Genomic DNA, 17,598 nt, shown 5'->3' on the forward strand with positions numbered 1-17,598 from the left:
TTGAATGTAAGCTAATCAAATTAAAACCATGCTTTCACAAGAATAATTTTTAAATGGGTAGATTTAGAGAAAAGGTGGGAATAAAAAAAATTGACTTAAATCCTTTTTAATAAAAATTCAGGTGACATTACCAGACTTTTCTGTGAGTAGGAAGGAGTAGTAGGTTGATGAACATCAGAAACAAGTTGAGTTCAGGTAGCAGCAATAAAAAAAACATAATTAAGGTTCATGATTAGGATCAAAAGAAAGAAATATCTGAGGTAACAGAATTCAAGGTATTGGAATACAAGACAAGGTTCAGACCTTAGAAGGAGGTAGAAGTTTACTACAACCAAGAATAGAAATTTCTCTAAAAAAAAAAAAAAAAAAAAAAAACACCAGTAAAATTGAGAGTTGTGAGTTAACTGCTAAATTGAAATCACCTGCACACATAAGAATATCATGAGGTTGAGGAACCAATATTGTCATATGTAATTGATGAGGTGGGGGGGCAGTAATTACTACCAATGGTTGCAGTGGATTTGAATAAATTAGATTGAGCTGAAAATGATTGTTGAACACGGTGATTAGGTATAAACATACACTAACTTCTTTTTACAATCATGACTGCATGAAACCACATTTAAAAAAAAATTGAGGAGATGAGCTCATTCTCCGGAGTGGGCCAAGTTTCAACTTTGGCTATATAACTTTTAGGCATTGTATGAGGTTGATGAGCAAAAGAATTTTGTTATGAATGCTGTGTGTGTGTGTGTGTGTGTGTCTGTGTGTGTGTGTGTGTGTGTGTGTGTGTGTGTGTGTGTGTGTGTGTGCGTGCGCATTTTGCAGAAATAAAACTAAATGGATTGAATTGCATGAAGAAACAACTTGATGAACATGAAACTTCTGGCTGCAATGTCCACCTTTCATAAGCAACTATTGCAAGTATGGACATCAGCAGCAGGCGCCTCCATAGCCAGGTGGGCAGGAGCAGCAGTGCATAGCACACTTTTCTTGATTAGACCGTGGTTCGAGCCCATGCCTATCAAATACAGAGGATGCGGAAAGGTCAGGAAATGACCACCGCATATCCCTGGAGCTCCTTAAAAAAAACCAAATAATAATAACATCACAGCAGTCAGCTGAAGTTTGCTGGTTTCACATTATTCTAACCGAAATAGGTCTTAAGGAGGCTTTCTCAGCTGTTTGTCTGCTGACAGTCAAAGTGATTCTTTCATTCCATGATTTTGACATTTGAGTTTGATGAGTCCTATGACCTAATTCTCTGCCTCAAGGTCTTTTAATGATCAAATATTGCTTTCTGCAACAATATTTGATCATTAAACCTTTTTACTGTATGACCTGTTAGACCATAGCTCCAGGAGACAGTTTTTGTAATAATATGTCATAATATTAGATTAAATGCAGTACGATACATCTGTTATGAGACCAAGTATCTATCCTATTATGACTGATGAATATATGAATAAACACTTGTCAAGTTTAGGCCCAGCATAGCCAAATAGTCAAGTGCAATATTGCATGCACATATAAAAAAGTCCATTCATATATACTTGAATGAAATGGAATTCTTTCTTTCTTTCTACATTGAATTAGGCTTAACAACATTGGTAATGTTGTGACAATTCATGACAAAATAATTACATATTTGATATAATCAGGCCTTATTATTAACAAAATGATAAATTAACAATAATGCACTGAATAACTGAACATGATACAATCTATAATTGGCAAAATTTGAAGAAATACTACTCATATAGTGGATACTGAAGCAAAGGCAGCTATTCACATCTGATTCCTTGCTCAGTTATTCTTAACTTATTCTTCCAATAATATTTCTTGTGAAGGATTCTACTTGTTCTTTAAACAGTTTTTATCAAGCAGTGATGAATAGATATGATGAAAGACCTTTCTTTTAGATTATTGTTTAGTTGTACTGTCAGCTCCAAGCTTCCCTTAGATCTTCAGAAATGAGCTGAGCCCTGAACTTTTTTAATGCAACTCAAGTGTTCCTTTAAGTTTGAATTTTAACTTTAAAAGCAAAAAACCTGTTAGAATAATTATTTATCATGAGTTCTATAAATTTACATGTAAATTAGTCATTTCATTTTCTCCAGTTTTTACTGTATGACTATAATAGTACAAATATACCTTGTACTATTCTCATATACCTTTATTAAATCAATGCATACCCTTGTATTCATCTGACTGTCTCAGGGATAACCACTAGTTGGGAATAAATTGATATTTATTATTCTTGTTATTATTATTTGATAGATTGTTCTGAATAAAGAGAGTGAATGTGGTTTTGTTTGGAGCATTAGCAACTAAGGCCATATTGCTTGGGGATATACGGTGGTCATTCCCTGACCTTTCCGCATCCTCCGTATTTGGTGGTGACGGGCTCGAACCCCGGTCTAATCAAGAAGCCTGTGCTACGCACTGCTGCTCCTTCCCACCTGGCTACGGAAGCGCCTCAATAAAGAGAGCTTTTAAGACAAAGCTTGATTCCATACCTCCCCCCCCCACAATTTCCTCCCTCACACAAAAGATGCTGTTATGTCTGAAAAAGCAGTTGCAATCATTTCAGAAAAATTTTGAATATTTTCAGTGACCTTTCTATCAAATTCCATGTGGATAGGTTAATCCATATTATCCCCCCCTTCCCAAAAACACCTGCTACAGAAATTGGTTAAAACTTCTTGAGTAAGCAAAGATGTTTTTAAACCCTGATATGTTATTTGATAATCGAATTGTAATACAATGCATACATTATCTAACTTGTTTAAATTAAAAAGTGAAGTTGCATGTGCCCCGTGCATATTGACGTTATTGCTTTTTTTCATATAGAGAAATAGAGTAGGCCAGAAAATCAGAATGTATTATAGTCAAGAGCTTAACTTTTGAGATACTGAATGGAACTTGTGGGTTAGTCACTTGCACACACTAACAAAAATTTTTTGGATTTATTGGATGACTGTTTTCTACAGCAGCATGTTCGAGACACACCAGAGGGAGTAATACTCTTGATCTGATTATCAGTAGTGATTATTCCTGTTAAGAATCTGCAAATAAAGGAACCACTAGGGGGCAGTGATCACAGTGTACTGATGTGGAATTTGCTTAAAGATGAATCTACCATCAGCAGTAAAGGAAAGAGTTTTTGTTTTTGTAAAGGTAACTACAACGATCTCTTTTTTAAATTCTAAAGAGTGGGACCAACTGCTGATGTTACCAACAGCAAATTCTAAATGGGAGGCATTCAAGGAATTAATCTTGGAAGCTACTAGGCTTTTCATACCAACTAAGAAATATTGTTCAAGGCTTAAGTAGTTCATCTTGACATCCATTTAGGATGTTCATCTGACATCCTAAATGGATGTCAGATGAACTAAAGAGACTCCTGGCAGAGAAGAAAAATGCATGGGATGCATATAAATTATCAGGTGACACAGATGCCTATTCTAGATATAAGATAGACTATAATCAAGTCAAGAAGAAGATTAGGCAGGCGAAGGCAGATTATGAGAAAGCTTTGGCAAATGATTCAAAGAAAAACAGCAAAGATTTCTTTACTTATATAAACTGTAGAAGGAAGGGGATGAATCAGATTGCTTGAATTGCTATCAACGGTTCGACTGTTGATGATCCTTCTCAGATAGCTGATAATCTGATTGAGTATTTTGCATTTACATTCATACATGAGGAATTCTGTAAGGAAGTGGAGGCCAGAAGTTTATCAAACTCTAGCAGGGAGCTAAATTGTTTTGTAATATCTGCGAGCAAAGTGGAGAAGAAATTGTTGAAGTTAAACATGAGGGCACATGGGTTGGATGGGATCTATCCAGTTAAATTGAAGGAGGTAGCAAAGGAAGAAAGCAAACCCTTACATAATTATGAGAGCTTGGACTCGGGAGGTCCCCATGGACTGGAGATGTGCAAATGTGTCCCTAATTCACAACGGGAGATCACTAGTAATTAAAGACCTGTTAGTTTAACTTCTGTTCTGAGAAAAATAATGAAGTGACTGGTTAAAGAAGCAATGCAGTATCAACTACACAAGACTGCAGTTAAGACACAGCATGGGTTTGTTAAGGAGAAATCTTGTCTGACTAATTTGATTGGATACTGTGATGTGGTCACAAAGAAACTGGATGCAAACAATAATTTGGATATCATATACTTGGATTTAAAGAAAGCATTTGATACTGTTAGACATAGTAGACTGCTGTTCAAATTGGAGAAGTGTGGCATTAAGGTGCAAGTTACTGTTATGGATAAAGGGATAGTTGAGTGGGAGAAGACAGAGTGGTAATCAGTGTACACTGCTCTTTGTGGACTAATATTATTAATGGAGTTCCCCAGGGTTTGGTGCTTGGCTCATTGTTGTTTTGTGTATTTATTATTGATATCGATGAAGCTACATCAAAGACTCAAGTTTGAATAGCAAAGCTTAATAAATGGTACTCACCTTAGATAATCTGCTGCTGTTACATGAAGTAGGGGTGCCTCCACAGCCAGGTGGGAAGGAGCAGCAGTGTGTAGCACATGCTTCTTGATTAGACCGGGGTTCGAGCCCATCACCACAAAATATGGAGGATGCGGAAAGGTCAGGGAATGACCACCGCATATTCCTCGAGCAATATGGCCTTAGTTGCTAATGCTCCTAAAAAAAAAAACAAAAAAACAAAAAAAAAAAAAAACGAACATGAAGTAGGATGGAAGAATGATTTTGAGGCTTAAGCAGTTTTAAGTAATTTAGAATTTAAAAATAAGTTAATTGGTAAGGATAAGGAATTAAAATATGCTCAAGGAAGTAGAAGTGCACAACTTCATCCCTGGTTGTCATTGAAGAATTAATTAAAAACTCTAAAATATGAAACCGGTGAAGCCAAAAGTCATAAACGACTGACTTTCGTTTTTTAACGTCATCAGTTGGCAATACTAAAGTGAGAAGAGAATGCGTGTTTTAAAGACGTCTGTGCTCCCGTGATGCTCTTTTTGACATGCGGGAATCTTAAGTGCATGAGATTCCAGACCGGAGAGAGGTTGGAGGGTAGTTTTTCATTTATGACATTTAGTTTGGTGTGATGGCGGCACCATTCTATAATAAGGGTTTCGTATTGAAAATTTTTTTAACTAGATCTTAATTTTATGATGGTAATGGCAGAATTAACTAAAGGAGTGTGGTTGTGGGAATGTATGTGTAGTGTAAGTTGCCCTGTACTGTATTGCCCTGTTTTAAAGCTGTTATAATGGTAATAAGCCCGTGTGCTAGAAGTTTTTGTTGAACCGTGTTTGGTGGTGGTGCTTCCGATGTAGCAGGCATTGCAATTTTGGTGACATTTAATTAAATATACAATATTATTCATATCATTTATTGGGTATTTATATGTTTCTTTGTATGTATTAAATAGTGACCCTAATTTGTTGTATAAAAAAAATATAAGTGTGATGTCAGTACCTGCGAACACTTGATGGAACTGTCTAGCGAGACTACTGTGATAAGGGAGATTGATGCGTGTTCTCCCTTTTGTGTTGTGTTTGGATAAACTGTTGGTGTTATTCTTAGCAACGGAAATTATGTGTTGGATTAATTGGAACGGATATTTCCTGGACATGAACTTTTTTGTAAGATATTGTAATTCAACTGATAAGTCATCTTGTGAAGAACTGTATTTTATAGCGTTATGAATTTGGTTATAAAGAATGGCTTTTTTTGTACTAAGTGGGGTAAGTGGGTGGTGTGATTCAAAGTGTAGATATTTACCTGTGTGTGTATTTTTCCTAAAAATCTTGGTTCCCAGTTTGGTGCCTGTTTTGTATATTGTGAGGTTAAAGAAATTAATTTGGTTGTTAACTTCTGTTTCGAGTGTATATTTTAATCTATCATGTATTGAGTTGAATTTAATAAAAAGATTATCAATTGTAGTTCTATTTCCTATTAAGAGTATGTTGTCTGCATAATGTATATATATAGTTTAATCCCTGAAGGGTAAGGCTGTAGTACTTGGTTTTCTATGGTTGCTAAATAAAAATAATTTTATTATTATTATTATTATTATTATTAGCCATATGGTCTAAGGAAGCCTGAGGCTTATGCTGCACCAGCTGGAAAAAAAAATTTTTGAATCACCCTGAGAGAGAGAGAGAGAGAGAGAGAGAGAGAGAGAGAGAGAGAGAGAGAGAGTGTGTCAGAAATAGAAGGGAATCACCAAAAAAGAGAAGAATGATGATATGATGATATCCAGCTCAGGACCCTGGGTGTGCCAAGCCCATACTCACCAGATGAGAGCCTCTGTTCCTTAATCTCACAAACAGGCACCAAACTGGAAACCAAGATTTTTAGGAAAAATACGCACACAGGTAAATATCTACACTTTGAATCACACCACCCACTTAGTACAAAAAAAGCCGTTCTTTACAACCAAATTCATAATGCTATAAAATACAGTTCTTCGCAAGACAACTTATCAGTTGAATTACAATATCTTACAAAAAAGTTCATGTCCAGGAAATATCCATTCCAATTAATCCAACACATAATTTCCGTTGCTAAGAATAACACCAACAGTTTATCCAAACACAACACAAAAGGGAGCACGCGCATCACTCTCCCTTATCACAGTAGTCTTGCTAGACAGTTCCGTCAAGTGTTCACAGGCACTGACATCACACTTATATTTTCTTCATACAACAAATTAGGGTCACTATTTAAGACATACAAAGAAACATATAAATACCCAATAAATGATATGAATAATATTGTATATTTAAATAAATGTCACCAAAATTGCAATGCCTGCTACATCGGAAGCACCACCACCAAATATGATTCCACAAAAACTTCTAGCACACGGGCTTATTACCATTATAACAGCTTTAAAACAGGGCAATCCAGTACAGGGCAACTTACACTACACATACATTCCCACAACCACACCCCTTTAGTTGATTCTGCCATTACCATCATAAAATTAAGATCGAGTTACAAAATTTTTCAATACGAAACCCTTATTATAGAATGGTGCCGCCATCACACCAAACTAAATGTCATAAATGTGAAACTACCCTCCAACCTCTCCCCGGTCCTGGAATCTCACGCACTTAAGATTCCCGCATGTCACAAAGAGCATCATGGGAGCATAGACGTCTTTAAAACACACGTTCTCTTCTCACTTTAGTATTGCCAACTGATGACGTTAAAAAACGAAAGTCAGTCATTTATGACTTTTGGCTTCATCAGTTTCATATTTTAAAGTTTTTAATTAATTCTTCAGTGACAACCAGGGACGAAGTTGTGCACTTCTACTTCCTTGAGCATATTTTAATTCCATTTTTAATTCCATATCCTAACCAATTACCTTATTTTTAGATTCTAAATTATTCAAAACCGCTTAAGCCTCAAAATCATTCTTCCATCCTACTTCATGTAACAACAGCAGATTATCTAAGGTGAGTACCGTTTATTAAGCTTTGCTATTTGAACTTGAGTCCTATCATATCGGTACTTTAAGAAATTCTATAGCTTATCTAATTCAAGCTATATCAAGGTTAATGTCCAATTTTTCAGATGATACAAAGGTTGGCAGTGTTGTTAATGCCAGTAAAGACAGTATGTTTTGCAACAGGATCTAGAAAAGGTGGGCAGATGGGCTGAGAAGTGGCAACTGAAGTTTAACATTGACAAATGCAATATATTGCATATTGGTAACAATAACCCCCAGAGTAATGTACTAAGCATGCAGTACTACATTCAGGATAGTGGAGAATGAAAAAGACAGGGTAATCGTGCAGTCAGATATGAAGTTTTCTGAGCAGTACATACAGGCTGCCAGGGCAGCTCCTGGGGTCTTGGCAAAATGGTATACAGGAACTTTGCTAGCAGGGATAAGGTGTTTATCCCTTTGTATGAGGCATTGGTTAGGCTACACCTTGAGTACTGCATACAGTTCTGGAGGCCTCATTTTAGGAAGGATGGAGAGCTCCTGCAATGAGTACAGAGAAGGGCAATGAGATTGGTTAGGGGAAGAAAGGGGTGCGCTTACCAAGAAAAGCTTAAGCTCTTTAAATTGCAACATCTGGAGACTAGTCACCTGTGAGGTAATCTGATTGAGGCATATAAGGCTTTGAATGGTTTGAGAAAGCTCAGTGCTGATGGGATTCTTTGTCTTGCTCAGATTACGCACTTGAGAAAGCATAAATTTAAATTGAGGAAAGGTGGTTGCAGAATAGCTGTGTGAAAATTTGCCCTTAGCCAGCGAGTGGTTGATTGCTGGGACAAACTTTTGGAGTGAGTGAATAAATAGGTGAAATGGGAAGTTTTTTTTTTTTTTTTTTTTTTTTTTTTTTTTGCTGTATAAGCTTGCTTTCTTACATATGCCACTATTAATGCTAATTTTTTTCAGTTCCAGTGGAAAATTTTTGAATCCCTCTTCAACTGGGATTATGGTAAATGGAGTAGCGACTTCCCCAATGTGTTACCCCATATTTCTTTAGCCTACAGCATGCATCTTAGCTGATGCACTTTGTACACTAATGACAGTATGCTGCTGCTGCAGCAGGATCTAGAAAGGTTGAACTGATGGTCTGAGAAGTGGCAACTGAAGTTTAAAATTGACAAATGCAATGCAATGTACTATTGCATATGGGTAGCAATAACCCTAGAATAATGTGCCAAGAGCACAAGAACCACTTGTTCAAACAGAATACACATGTGAACTGGAACACAATGATCAAAATGGTGGATTTGTCAGAAAAAATCCCCAGCAAATCAAACCTGTCTGTCTCTTGTGAGATCCCTCTTTTATTCTCCTAATTCGTTGGTTCATTTCATACATTTCTTCACTCCAATTCCTTTTATCATAATGGGGTTATCTTAAATCATTTTAATGTTTTGGAGTGATGATATAGTATTCTTTATTTGTTCAAATATATAAACTGTATTGGCATTTCATTAATAGTAGATGGGCAAGTTGTAATGACTATAAGTCTAATTTAATTCAAGTTTGAGATTACACTATTTGTATGGTTGCCATTAAACTGTTTCTAAGTGACAAAATGTTTCTATTTCTGTGTTTGTAAAAAGATGATTTTTATAACCTCTAGATTCATAGAAATCTTATTTACAGTAATACATATATTTAATTTTAAAAAAAATTCAACCGTCCATAGGGCTGAAACAGTTCGGAGTGCTTTGGATGTGTTAACCGTATGTTCTGTCACTCCAAGGACTCAGCTTGCACTCTGTGAAAGTGTCCATGTTATGGAAACTCAAAATACTGTTGGTATGAGGTAAGTAAAATAATTTGTTTCATTTGAAGTATTTGTATTTTGTATTCTTGGAGCAAAACTGCTTGTTGTATACAACAATCTCTTGAAAGCTGGAATTGCCATTCTTGTTTAATAACTTCAGAGACAAAACAAAGGAAATTAAAAAAAATGTATGAACTAATTAGAAAAACAACACACTGTGCTTGATAAGTGTTCACTGTAAAGAAATGGCATGTTGTAAAATTAAAATATTGCATGTGATAGATGATTTTATGTTCATGCCCCTTTGTGGGTCTTCAATTGATAGGTCATTGGAATATTTAAATTAAATTAAATTTAAATTTAATTGGAACATATAACTTACATAACTAGGAATCAAAAGGTGCAAAAATAAAGTAAAAATTGTATTTACAGTTAGCAGAATTGTCTACCGATGAAAATTAAGAAAGTTAAGAGAATTGTCCTTATATTATTGGTTGCCCTGTTATCATATGGCTCTTCTCACTGATATTCTCAAGGTTGTTACCTCATCTGTGGCCGTCACCGTTAAATGAATTCTGTTACATGTTGCCTTGTCTTGCATGGTGGAAAACTATTGGTGTACTGTTAAAGTTACATCTGTTGAGCTGTCACATTTTATGTTATTTATTATTTTTGATATTGCTTCTCATGCTGATGCCTCTGTGCATTTTTGAAGTTGTGGAAGAGGAAATACTCTGATCTTCTAAGCACAGGAAGAGGACTGTTCTATGGAGAAAGTGCTTCCCTTTGTTCACGTTTCCTTGTTTGCTATTGCTCTTTCAATATATTGGCTGCTCTGCGGTTGAAGATATAGCATTCTGTCAATGAGTGGAAGGCTATGCTGCTTTCATTTAAGGTACCTATTGTAACTGTGTCTTTAATGCTCCCTCATTCTGATAAATGGAGCTGATATTCATGTTCACTTGGAGTTGATTGTGACAAATTGCAGCAAAGGCTGGTCATTCTGCAAACTCCAAGTCAAGATTAATAACACAAGTGTAGACCAAAGTGTGGCTTGATTCCCAAAGGAATCAAGATTAAAAGTGGGACTCTATTTATTCATTTCCTGAATAATATTAATTAAATCATTTCCTGAATAATATTAATTAAATCATTTCCATTAAATTGATATCCATTTTCTTGAGAGCATAGGAGTTTCCAGGGTGGGGGAGAGTAAATGAATTTAAGAGTAGATATGAGATATTTAAGAGTAGATACTTAAATCGTGTACAACAATATACTGAAACAAGTTTTTGCATATATGTATTATTAATATCTTTTTAAATATTTAATAGAAATTATATTTCATAAGTTTTTATTACAGCATTATATTAGCAGCTGCAGAAGGAGAGATAGTTTCAGACCCAGATGTGCAGCGTTCAGCACTAAATATTATCATCAATTGTGCATGTGGACCTATGTCTAGGGTATGTAATTTTCGAATTTTTTTTTTTTTTTTTATTATTGGATACATATCTATGAATGAATACCATCACAGAAACACAACACAGGTTGACTAGTTTGATAAACCCCTGTTTGAAATACTAGTTCAAGATTAATGGCTGTTCTTCTGTCTACCTTCCTAACTATATACACACTCTTACTTAAGTTGTTTGAAAGTTTTGAATTATTATTTAAGTGATAGCACATCATCTCTTGGGATGAAACACTACCATTTGTGTTACTATTTTGTGCCTTCTGCACCATCTTGCTACTTTCAGTTTCAGTATACAGGCACTCTCCAACTTACATAATACTTGACTTATGGAAATTTGACTTTATGTAAGTTTTTGCTGGCCAGTGCAAACTTTAAAAAAATTCTGGAAACATATTTTGCATTACGTAGGAATAAATGGAGGTATTGTGAAAATATTGTAATGTGAACCCAATAACACATTGTGGGTATTTTTTTTTTTTTTTTTTTGTTAATTCATTCCAAGACCTCAGAAATTGAAATTTTCACTATATAACTAAGCTATTTATCTCTCTAAAAGGTCATTATAATGGAAATTGCACTTCACTTTCATCATTATCATATGTTCCGTTTTAAGAATCAATTTTGAATGCCTTTGTGATATTTTTCTAAAACACATTTCTGGAGGTCACAACCATAAAATAATAAAAAAAATTTGCACTTTCCGGTTTATTGGGCTTTTCTGTTAGCACAATCTATTAAAAATGGGTAGAAAACTCGATCTTATTACATTTGCGATAATGCTGATAACTGGAATTGTGTAGGTTTTTACATTACGGTATTATGGTGAAATGTGCTCCCCTTCACTGAAATCTTCAATCATATAAAAAATATAAATAAATATTCAGAATCTTCAATTCATTCCTATTTACTTATTACAATGATGATGGGAAAGGGACCAATGGAAGTGCAAGTGCTGGCAGTGCTAGAAAACGAAACAAAACTGATTTAGAAATGAAGATGATTAATTAAGAAGTACGAAGCAGGACAAAGTTTGTCTTCTGTTGTACGGAATTAGGTCTCGCTGCTTCAACAGTGAATACTATTTTAAGGGACAGTGTGCGTATAAAATAACATGTTAAAGGATCAATGCATTTAAGATCAACAGTGATCACAAAACAGTGTTCAGGTGCTATATCAAAGACGGAAAAGCTATTAATAATATGGAAAATCAGATTCAGAACTGAGTACCCCTGAGTCTAATGACCCTTCAAGCAAAAGCAAGAAGTATTTATGAAGATATTAAGGATAAGTGCGGTGAACCCCAAACAAAGTTCGTGGCAAGCAATGGGTGGTTTAATAAGTTCAAGCATCACGCTGGGTTCCAAAACATTAAAGTATGCGGTGAAGTCACTAGTGCCAATTCTGCAGCATTTTGTGATGTGTTGGAAAAAACCCCTTCTAAATCTCCACAGCCCTCAACTTCTGCAGTGGCGTGCTTATCAGCTGGAGAGAAACGATGGTCGAAAGGTAAAACTTGCTGACATTATGCCTGTTTCCTCTCTCTTTTTGTAATTTTATAATTTTGAAATTTTTGTAATTTCGTACACTTTTTTAATTTTTCCTGCACATTAGATGAAAACATTGAATAAATAATTCTATTTACATGTTCATCGAACATTTCTTTTTTGTTTCAATCAAATACAGCGCTCATAGTTGCAAGTGCTGCATAAGCATTTAGGGAAATTCCGACTTATGTAAAATTCAACTTGCATAGAGTTCCACAGAACGCAACCCTTACTTAAGTCGGGGAGTGGCTGTAATGGACATTTCTTTCTGCCATTTTTGGCTACTGCTACAGAAATTAGGTTTAATTGGGGTTTTCTCTCATTATTGCATAAAATTGTTCTTTGTCTCAATTATTATTATTTATCTGACAAAGCATGCTAATGTAACTGGCCTGCATGAGTATTAATTTTCATATGTTTGTCAGTTTTATAAACTTGAAAATGGAAGTGATAGTTATTAGTAAGTGATTAGTGAAAATGGAAGTGATAAGTTTAGTAAGCGATTAGTGAAAATTTAAGTAATAAGTGATTAATTATTAAAAAGCATATATGCATAATGTGCCCATTGTCTCCACAATTGTATATCGATCCATATGTAATAACCTGGTTTCTGGTGTGTGGATTTTCATGTTATTTTATATTTGGGCCTTTTAAATGATTTGTCAAGATAAATCTTTTTAACTTGACTTTCAGTGAATGGATTTTCGTGAGATTTTATATTTTTTTCTGTTAGAAAGCCAATTAAATACATTTAATAAGCATTAAAAACTTTTTTTTCAGAAATAAGAAAAAAATAAATAAAATACTGCTCTATGAGACCATCACTGTTATTGTAACAGTTAGTTTCTCTACAGTTGAAGAGTTAGGAACACTTTATTAAGAATATTAAACACAGGACAGCATTCTTAAAAAATTAAATGTTCATAAGCAAATGACATTTGAAATTTAATTAACATATATTAATATATAAATAATGAAAACTAATTTTTGTCAGAATTGTGGGATTAGTTATGATGAATATTTTAGTTTAATATTTTCCTTATAAATGGTTTTATTCTTTCATGGTTAGTCATTATCATATCCAAAGGAATGTGGTAAAAACTTGCTCACAGGTGTTAGAAGAAACCAAAATGAGTTTCTCTATTCTGTGAACTGGTCACATCTCACTGTTCTCCAGGCCTGATAACAGGATTCAGTAAAATCTTGAAACATCATTTGATATGCTTTAAGTACTATCATCACAATGGTTATTTTAAATTCTTATTACAACTTGCTGTTTTCATTAAAATTACTTAAGATTAATATGTGTAATAACAGGATTCCTTCACCTTAATTTATTAACAATGAATAACCATATAGTATCTCCCTTTCAGCAGATAATTGTATTTTTTATTATGACCATTTTTTGTGAAATCAAATGTAGTTGTTTGTGGTTGATTTAATATGGCTCTTGGTTTGTTTGGTTTAATAAAATGGTATTAATCTAATTTAATAAGACATAAGTTGTCTGGGCAACTTATGTCTTATTAAATTAGACCATAAACACAAATTGCAAGAACAAAAGTTGTATTTGGTCAAAAACACCTAAATTTTTACAGCAGTGTTCTATGTTTATCTGCATATGTAAAAATAATATATAAGTGATATATATATATATATATATATATACACACACACACACACACACACACACACACACACACACACACACACACACACACACACACACACACACAGGGTGATTCTCTACCAGTGCGACAAACTTGCAGGAGGTGTAGGGGGCACAAAGACGAATCGGAATCACATAGCATTGCAGGGTCTGTAATGCCTTTGTCATGCGGTAGAGGATGTTGAGCGAGAGGTCGCGTGAACAGCGATCCCGCTGGAAGTCAGCATTTGCGAACCACTTCTCAAGGCAGTAGGATGGACGAGTATTCAAACGTTGAACTGGCCGACATGCACCTCGCGTATGGAGCTGCAGACTGTAACAGGCGCACCGCTCTGCGCTTGTACCAGGAACGTTTCCCACACAGGCGTGCTCCTCATCATACGATTTTTGCACGTCTGCACAGAAGGTTACGTGAGACTGGTTGTTTCACGAGAGGTACCATGAATCGAGAGTGAACGACGAGGATGCTAGACAATGAGGAGAATGTCCTACGTCTTGCAGAAGGCAATCCAAGTACGAGTACTCGAGCAATAGGCCAACGATTGGATATTTCCCAATCCACTGTATGGAGGATACTGTCAACAAACCAAATGAGTTCATACCATCTGCAATGCATTCAATCATTGGAGCCTGCGGATTATCCACTCTGGAGGACTTTTGCTACTTGGTTTCTTCAACAGAAACGGTTCGCAAATACTGACTTCCAGCGGGATCGCTGTTCACGCGACCTCCCATTCAACATCCTCTACCGCATGATGAAGGCATTTCGGACCCTGCAATGCTATGTGATTCTGATTAGTTGTTGTGCCCCCTACACCTCCTGCAAGTTTGTTGCACTGGTAGTGAATCACCCTGTATAGAATGCAGTTAAGTTGAAACTCAGGAATACTTTTGGGAGGGTGGGTTTTATCTTGGATCAGTGTAATACAGCAGACCAATGGTAGTACAATAAAAAGACAGTGTTTATTGGTTTATGGTGGAAAGCTGGTAAGTTGAAACAAGGGAATTGTCTCTGACAAGATAATACAATATGAACCTGTAAATCATAACAAGATGGCACCATAACCATTAAGTCAGGATCTGCTCTTCCATCAATTGATAGTAACTGATAATTTGGCATTATTTGCAGCATAACAAGCTCTACTATACTGTCACTTGGAACTTTACGGCAACTAAGAACGGCATATTTCTCTCATAATTGTTCATCAACTGCACAAGTAAGGCCTGTATGTAAAGAGACCTGTGGCATGCCATCCCATTTAATGTCATACAAAGAAGGCAGTAAGTTCACTGGGCTTGTGAGCACTAGTGGACTACCATGTGATGATATATGCTGATTTGAAGTATGCCTGACGTACCTACATAGTAGCATTTTCAAAACAGATCAGGTTAGGGATAAGGACTTGTAATGTAGAGAACTGTCATTCTCTGTGAATGTATTAATCAGTGCACTAACCCATATTTCACAGAACATTTATCAAGGCAAATATCAAGATGAGATCCTCATGTTTAATTATTTCTGATTATTGATGATCTCTGAGTTTGATTATTTCAAATTACCATCAAGGAACAGCAGCTCCTTTTAATAAATGATAATGCCACTTCTTACTGAGTATGCATCATTGAATGATTGTTAATAATAATTAATCAGAACTGATTTCCATATTTTTGGATTTTAATTTTATAAAGCAGGGTTTCTTAATTTTTTGGTCAAGCAATTTTTTAATGATAATGAATTGAGTGTATCCTCCAATTCCATAGGCAGTTTTTAATTTTTTGGTTAAGCATGAGATTTGCATTAAAAATAAATTATGCATAATAATAAATAAGTACTATTTTGTACATTATATTTGTAATTTGGATATGAAAAATTGAGTGATTAAATAAGGTATAACCTGTATTAATAGATAAATATATTTTTTTAGTTGTTAAATATATTTATACTTTGAATATGAACAATTGACAAATGAAAATGATGAATTCTTCTATGTCTGAATACACCATCTAAAAGGTGTATTTGGACACAGAGGAATAAAAAAGGTTGAGAAGAGAAATGCTACCATAGAGGATGTGTGGGATCAGTGGCGGATTTAGCACTTGAGAGGCCCCAGGCGCAATTCAATTTTGAGGCCCCCCCCTCTGAATATTTTCGGTACCACTACAGTGTGCATTTTACACTCACGTTTTTACTATAGCACGCGCTCTACATTTGGTGTTACGGTTTTAATCATTTTGGTTGTGCAATTCTTTCATACATATTTTAACTAATGTTTAAATGAAAAAATGGCACAACTAAGCATTAATGATAATATGTATTCTACTTCAGATTCACTTAGTTCACGTAGATATTTCATATAATATGTAGGGATATTCGCATAAGAGTTTACTAACTTCTCATATTAAATTATAGTTTTATTCAGTAATAATGATGAGTGTAAAAATTAAAGATGAAACTATTTTATTTTTTTTTTTGAGACCTGAGATTTGAGGCCCCCTCTATTTAATAGGCCCCAGGTGCGCACCTCATGCGACTGTGCGGAAATCCACCACTGTGTGGGATGCAATAGGATGAATTATAACATTACACGTGCCAGTACTACCCCGCCCCACTCCTGGAGTGGCATTTAACAGTTGGGGGGTGATGTTTGAATGATTAACATTCTATTGCAGTTTTTGTGATTATTACTTAAATTTTGAACATGAGTTCCTATTTACTATTGGGGGGGGGGGATATTCAAATATTTTATGCTTTTTCTTACAATTTTCCATTCTAGCATTTAGAGTGCATTTCAGTGTGTGTGTCAGAAAATTGTGGTAAATTGAATACACCATCAAAAGGTGTATTTAGACAAAGAGAACAAAAAAGGTTGAGAAATGCTGCCATAGAGGATGTGTGGGATGCAATAAGGTGAAATATTACATTACACATGCCATGTGTCACTGTAAACTTGCAGTTCCTGAACATATTGTTATAGAACTAAAGAACTGCCCTAATGTTGTCACTGCAGCAGAAGAATTTTATAATATTCTCCCTGTTCAACTGTTCTTAATATCATTTGGAGTGCCTGTTGTATTATCACTTAGGATTTTTTGTTTTTTCTTTTCTTTATCTGGATAATTTGGACTGTATTGCAGATACTGTAAAGTGAAAAATAATTTTCATACATTTAAAATTTTTTTCATATTTATATATATATAGTATATGTTTCTTATATTTATTTATTTACCAGTTAGGGGGAAATGTAGGGCGTGTTATGGGCAGTTCAACTAAAAAGAAATCAACGATGAGAAGTGGAGAAGACTTGCTAAGCAAAATGTGGAATTGTGTTCGGTCAAGTAATGGCATCATGGTATGTTTTATCAAGTGAATTTTGTTTGCATTGTGAAAACACAATGCAAGCAAAATGTGTTTTTTGATTATATTATTTTTTATATGCAATTTAATCAGTATGCAGAGGAATCAGCACAACTATATTAATTTTATTTAACATTTAACAAAATTTTATCCTGGAATGTAGTTTTTGCAGATTAACCTTTGTTTTGTATACTAGTTGATTCTTATATTAGAAAGTGGGTTCAATGTTACAATGTGATTTAAATTAAGGTAGTAGTGGTAAATCATGCAAGGAGGCAAGTTTATACAAAAAAAA

The 17,598-nt window shown here is 34.8% G+C and overlaps 1 protein-coding gene across 2 annotated transcripts in view; it reads left to right on the plus strand.

The window, feature by feature from the left end:
* mahj (LisH and WD40 domain-containing protein mahjong) overlaps positions 1-17,598 on the plus strand; it is a 305,108-nt gene that overhangs the window by 141,864 nt on the left and 145,646 nt on the right. For both annotated transcript variants that reach the window (XM_090369657.1, XM_090369658.1), the window contains exons 16-18: positions 9,178-9,297; positions 10,622-10,724; positions 17,179-17,298. In XM_090369657.1, the coding sequence (XP_090225783.1) occupies positions 9,178-9,297; positions 10,622-10,724; positions 17,179-17,298 (343 nt within the window). The remainder of the gene's footprint in view (positions 1-9,177; positions 9,298-10,621; positions 10,725-17,178; positions 17,299-17,598) is intronic.

This window comes from Mastigoproctus giganteus, chromosome 3, assembly GCF_048544385.1.
Source record: "Mastigoproctus giganteus isolate SK-2022 chromosome 3, ASM4854438v1, whole genome shotgun sequence".
Classification (NCBI taxonomy): Eukaryota; Metazoa; Arthropoda; class Arachnida; order Uropygi; family Thelyphonidae; genus Mastigoproctus; species Mastigoproctus giganteus.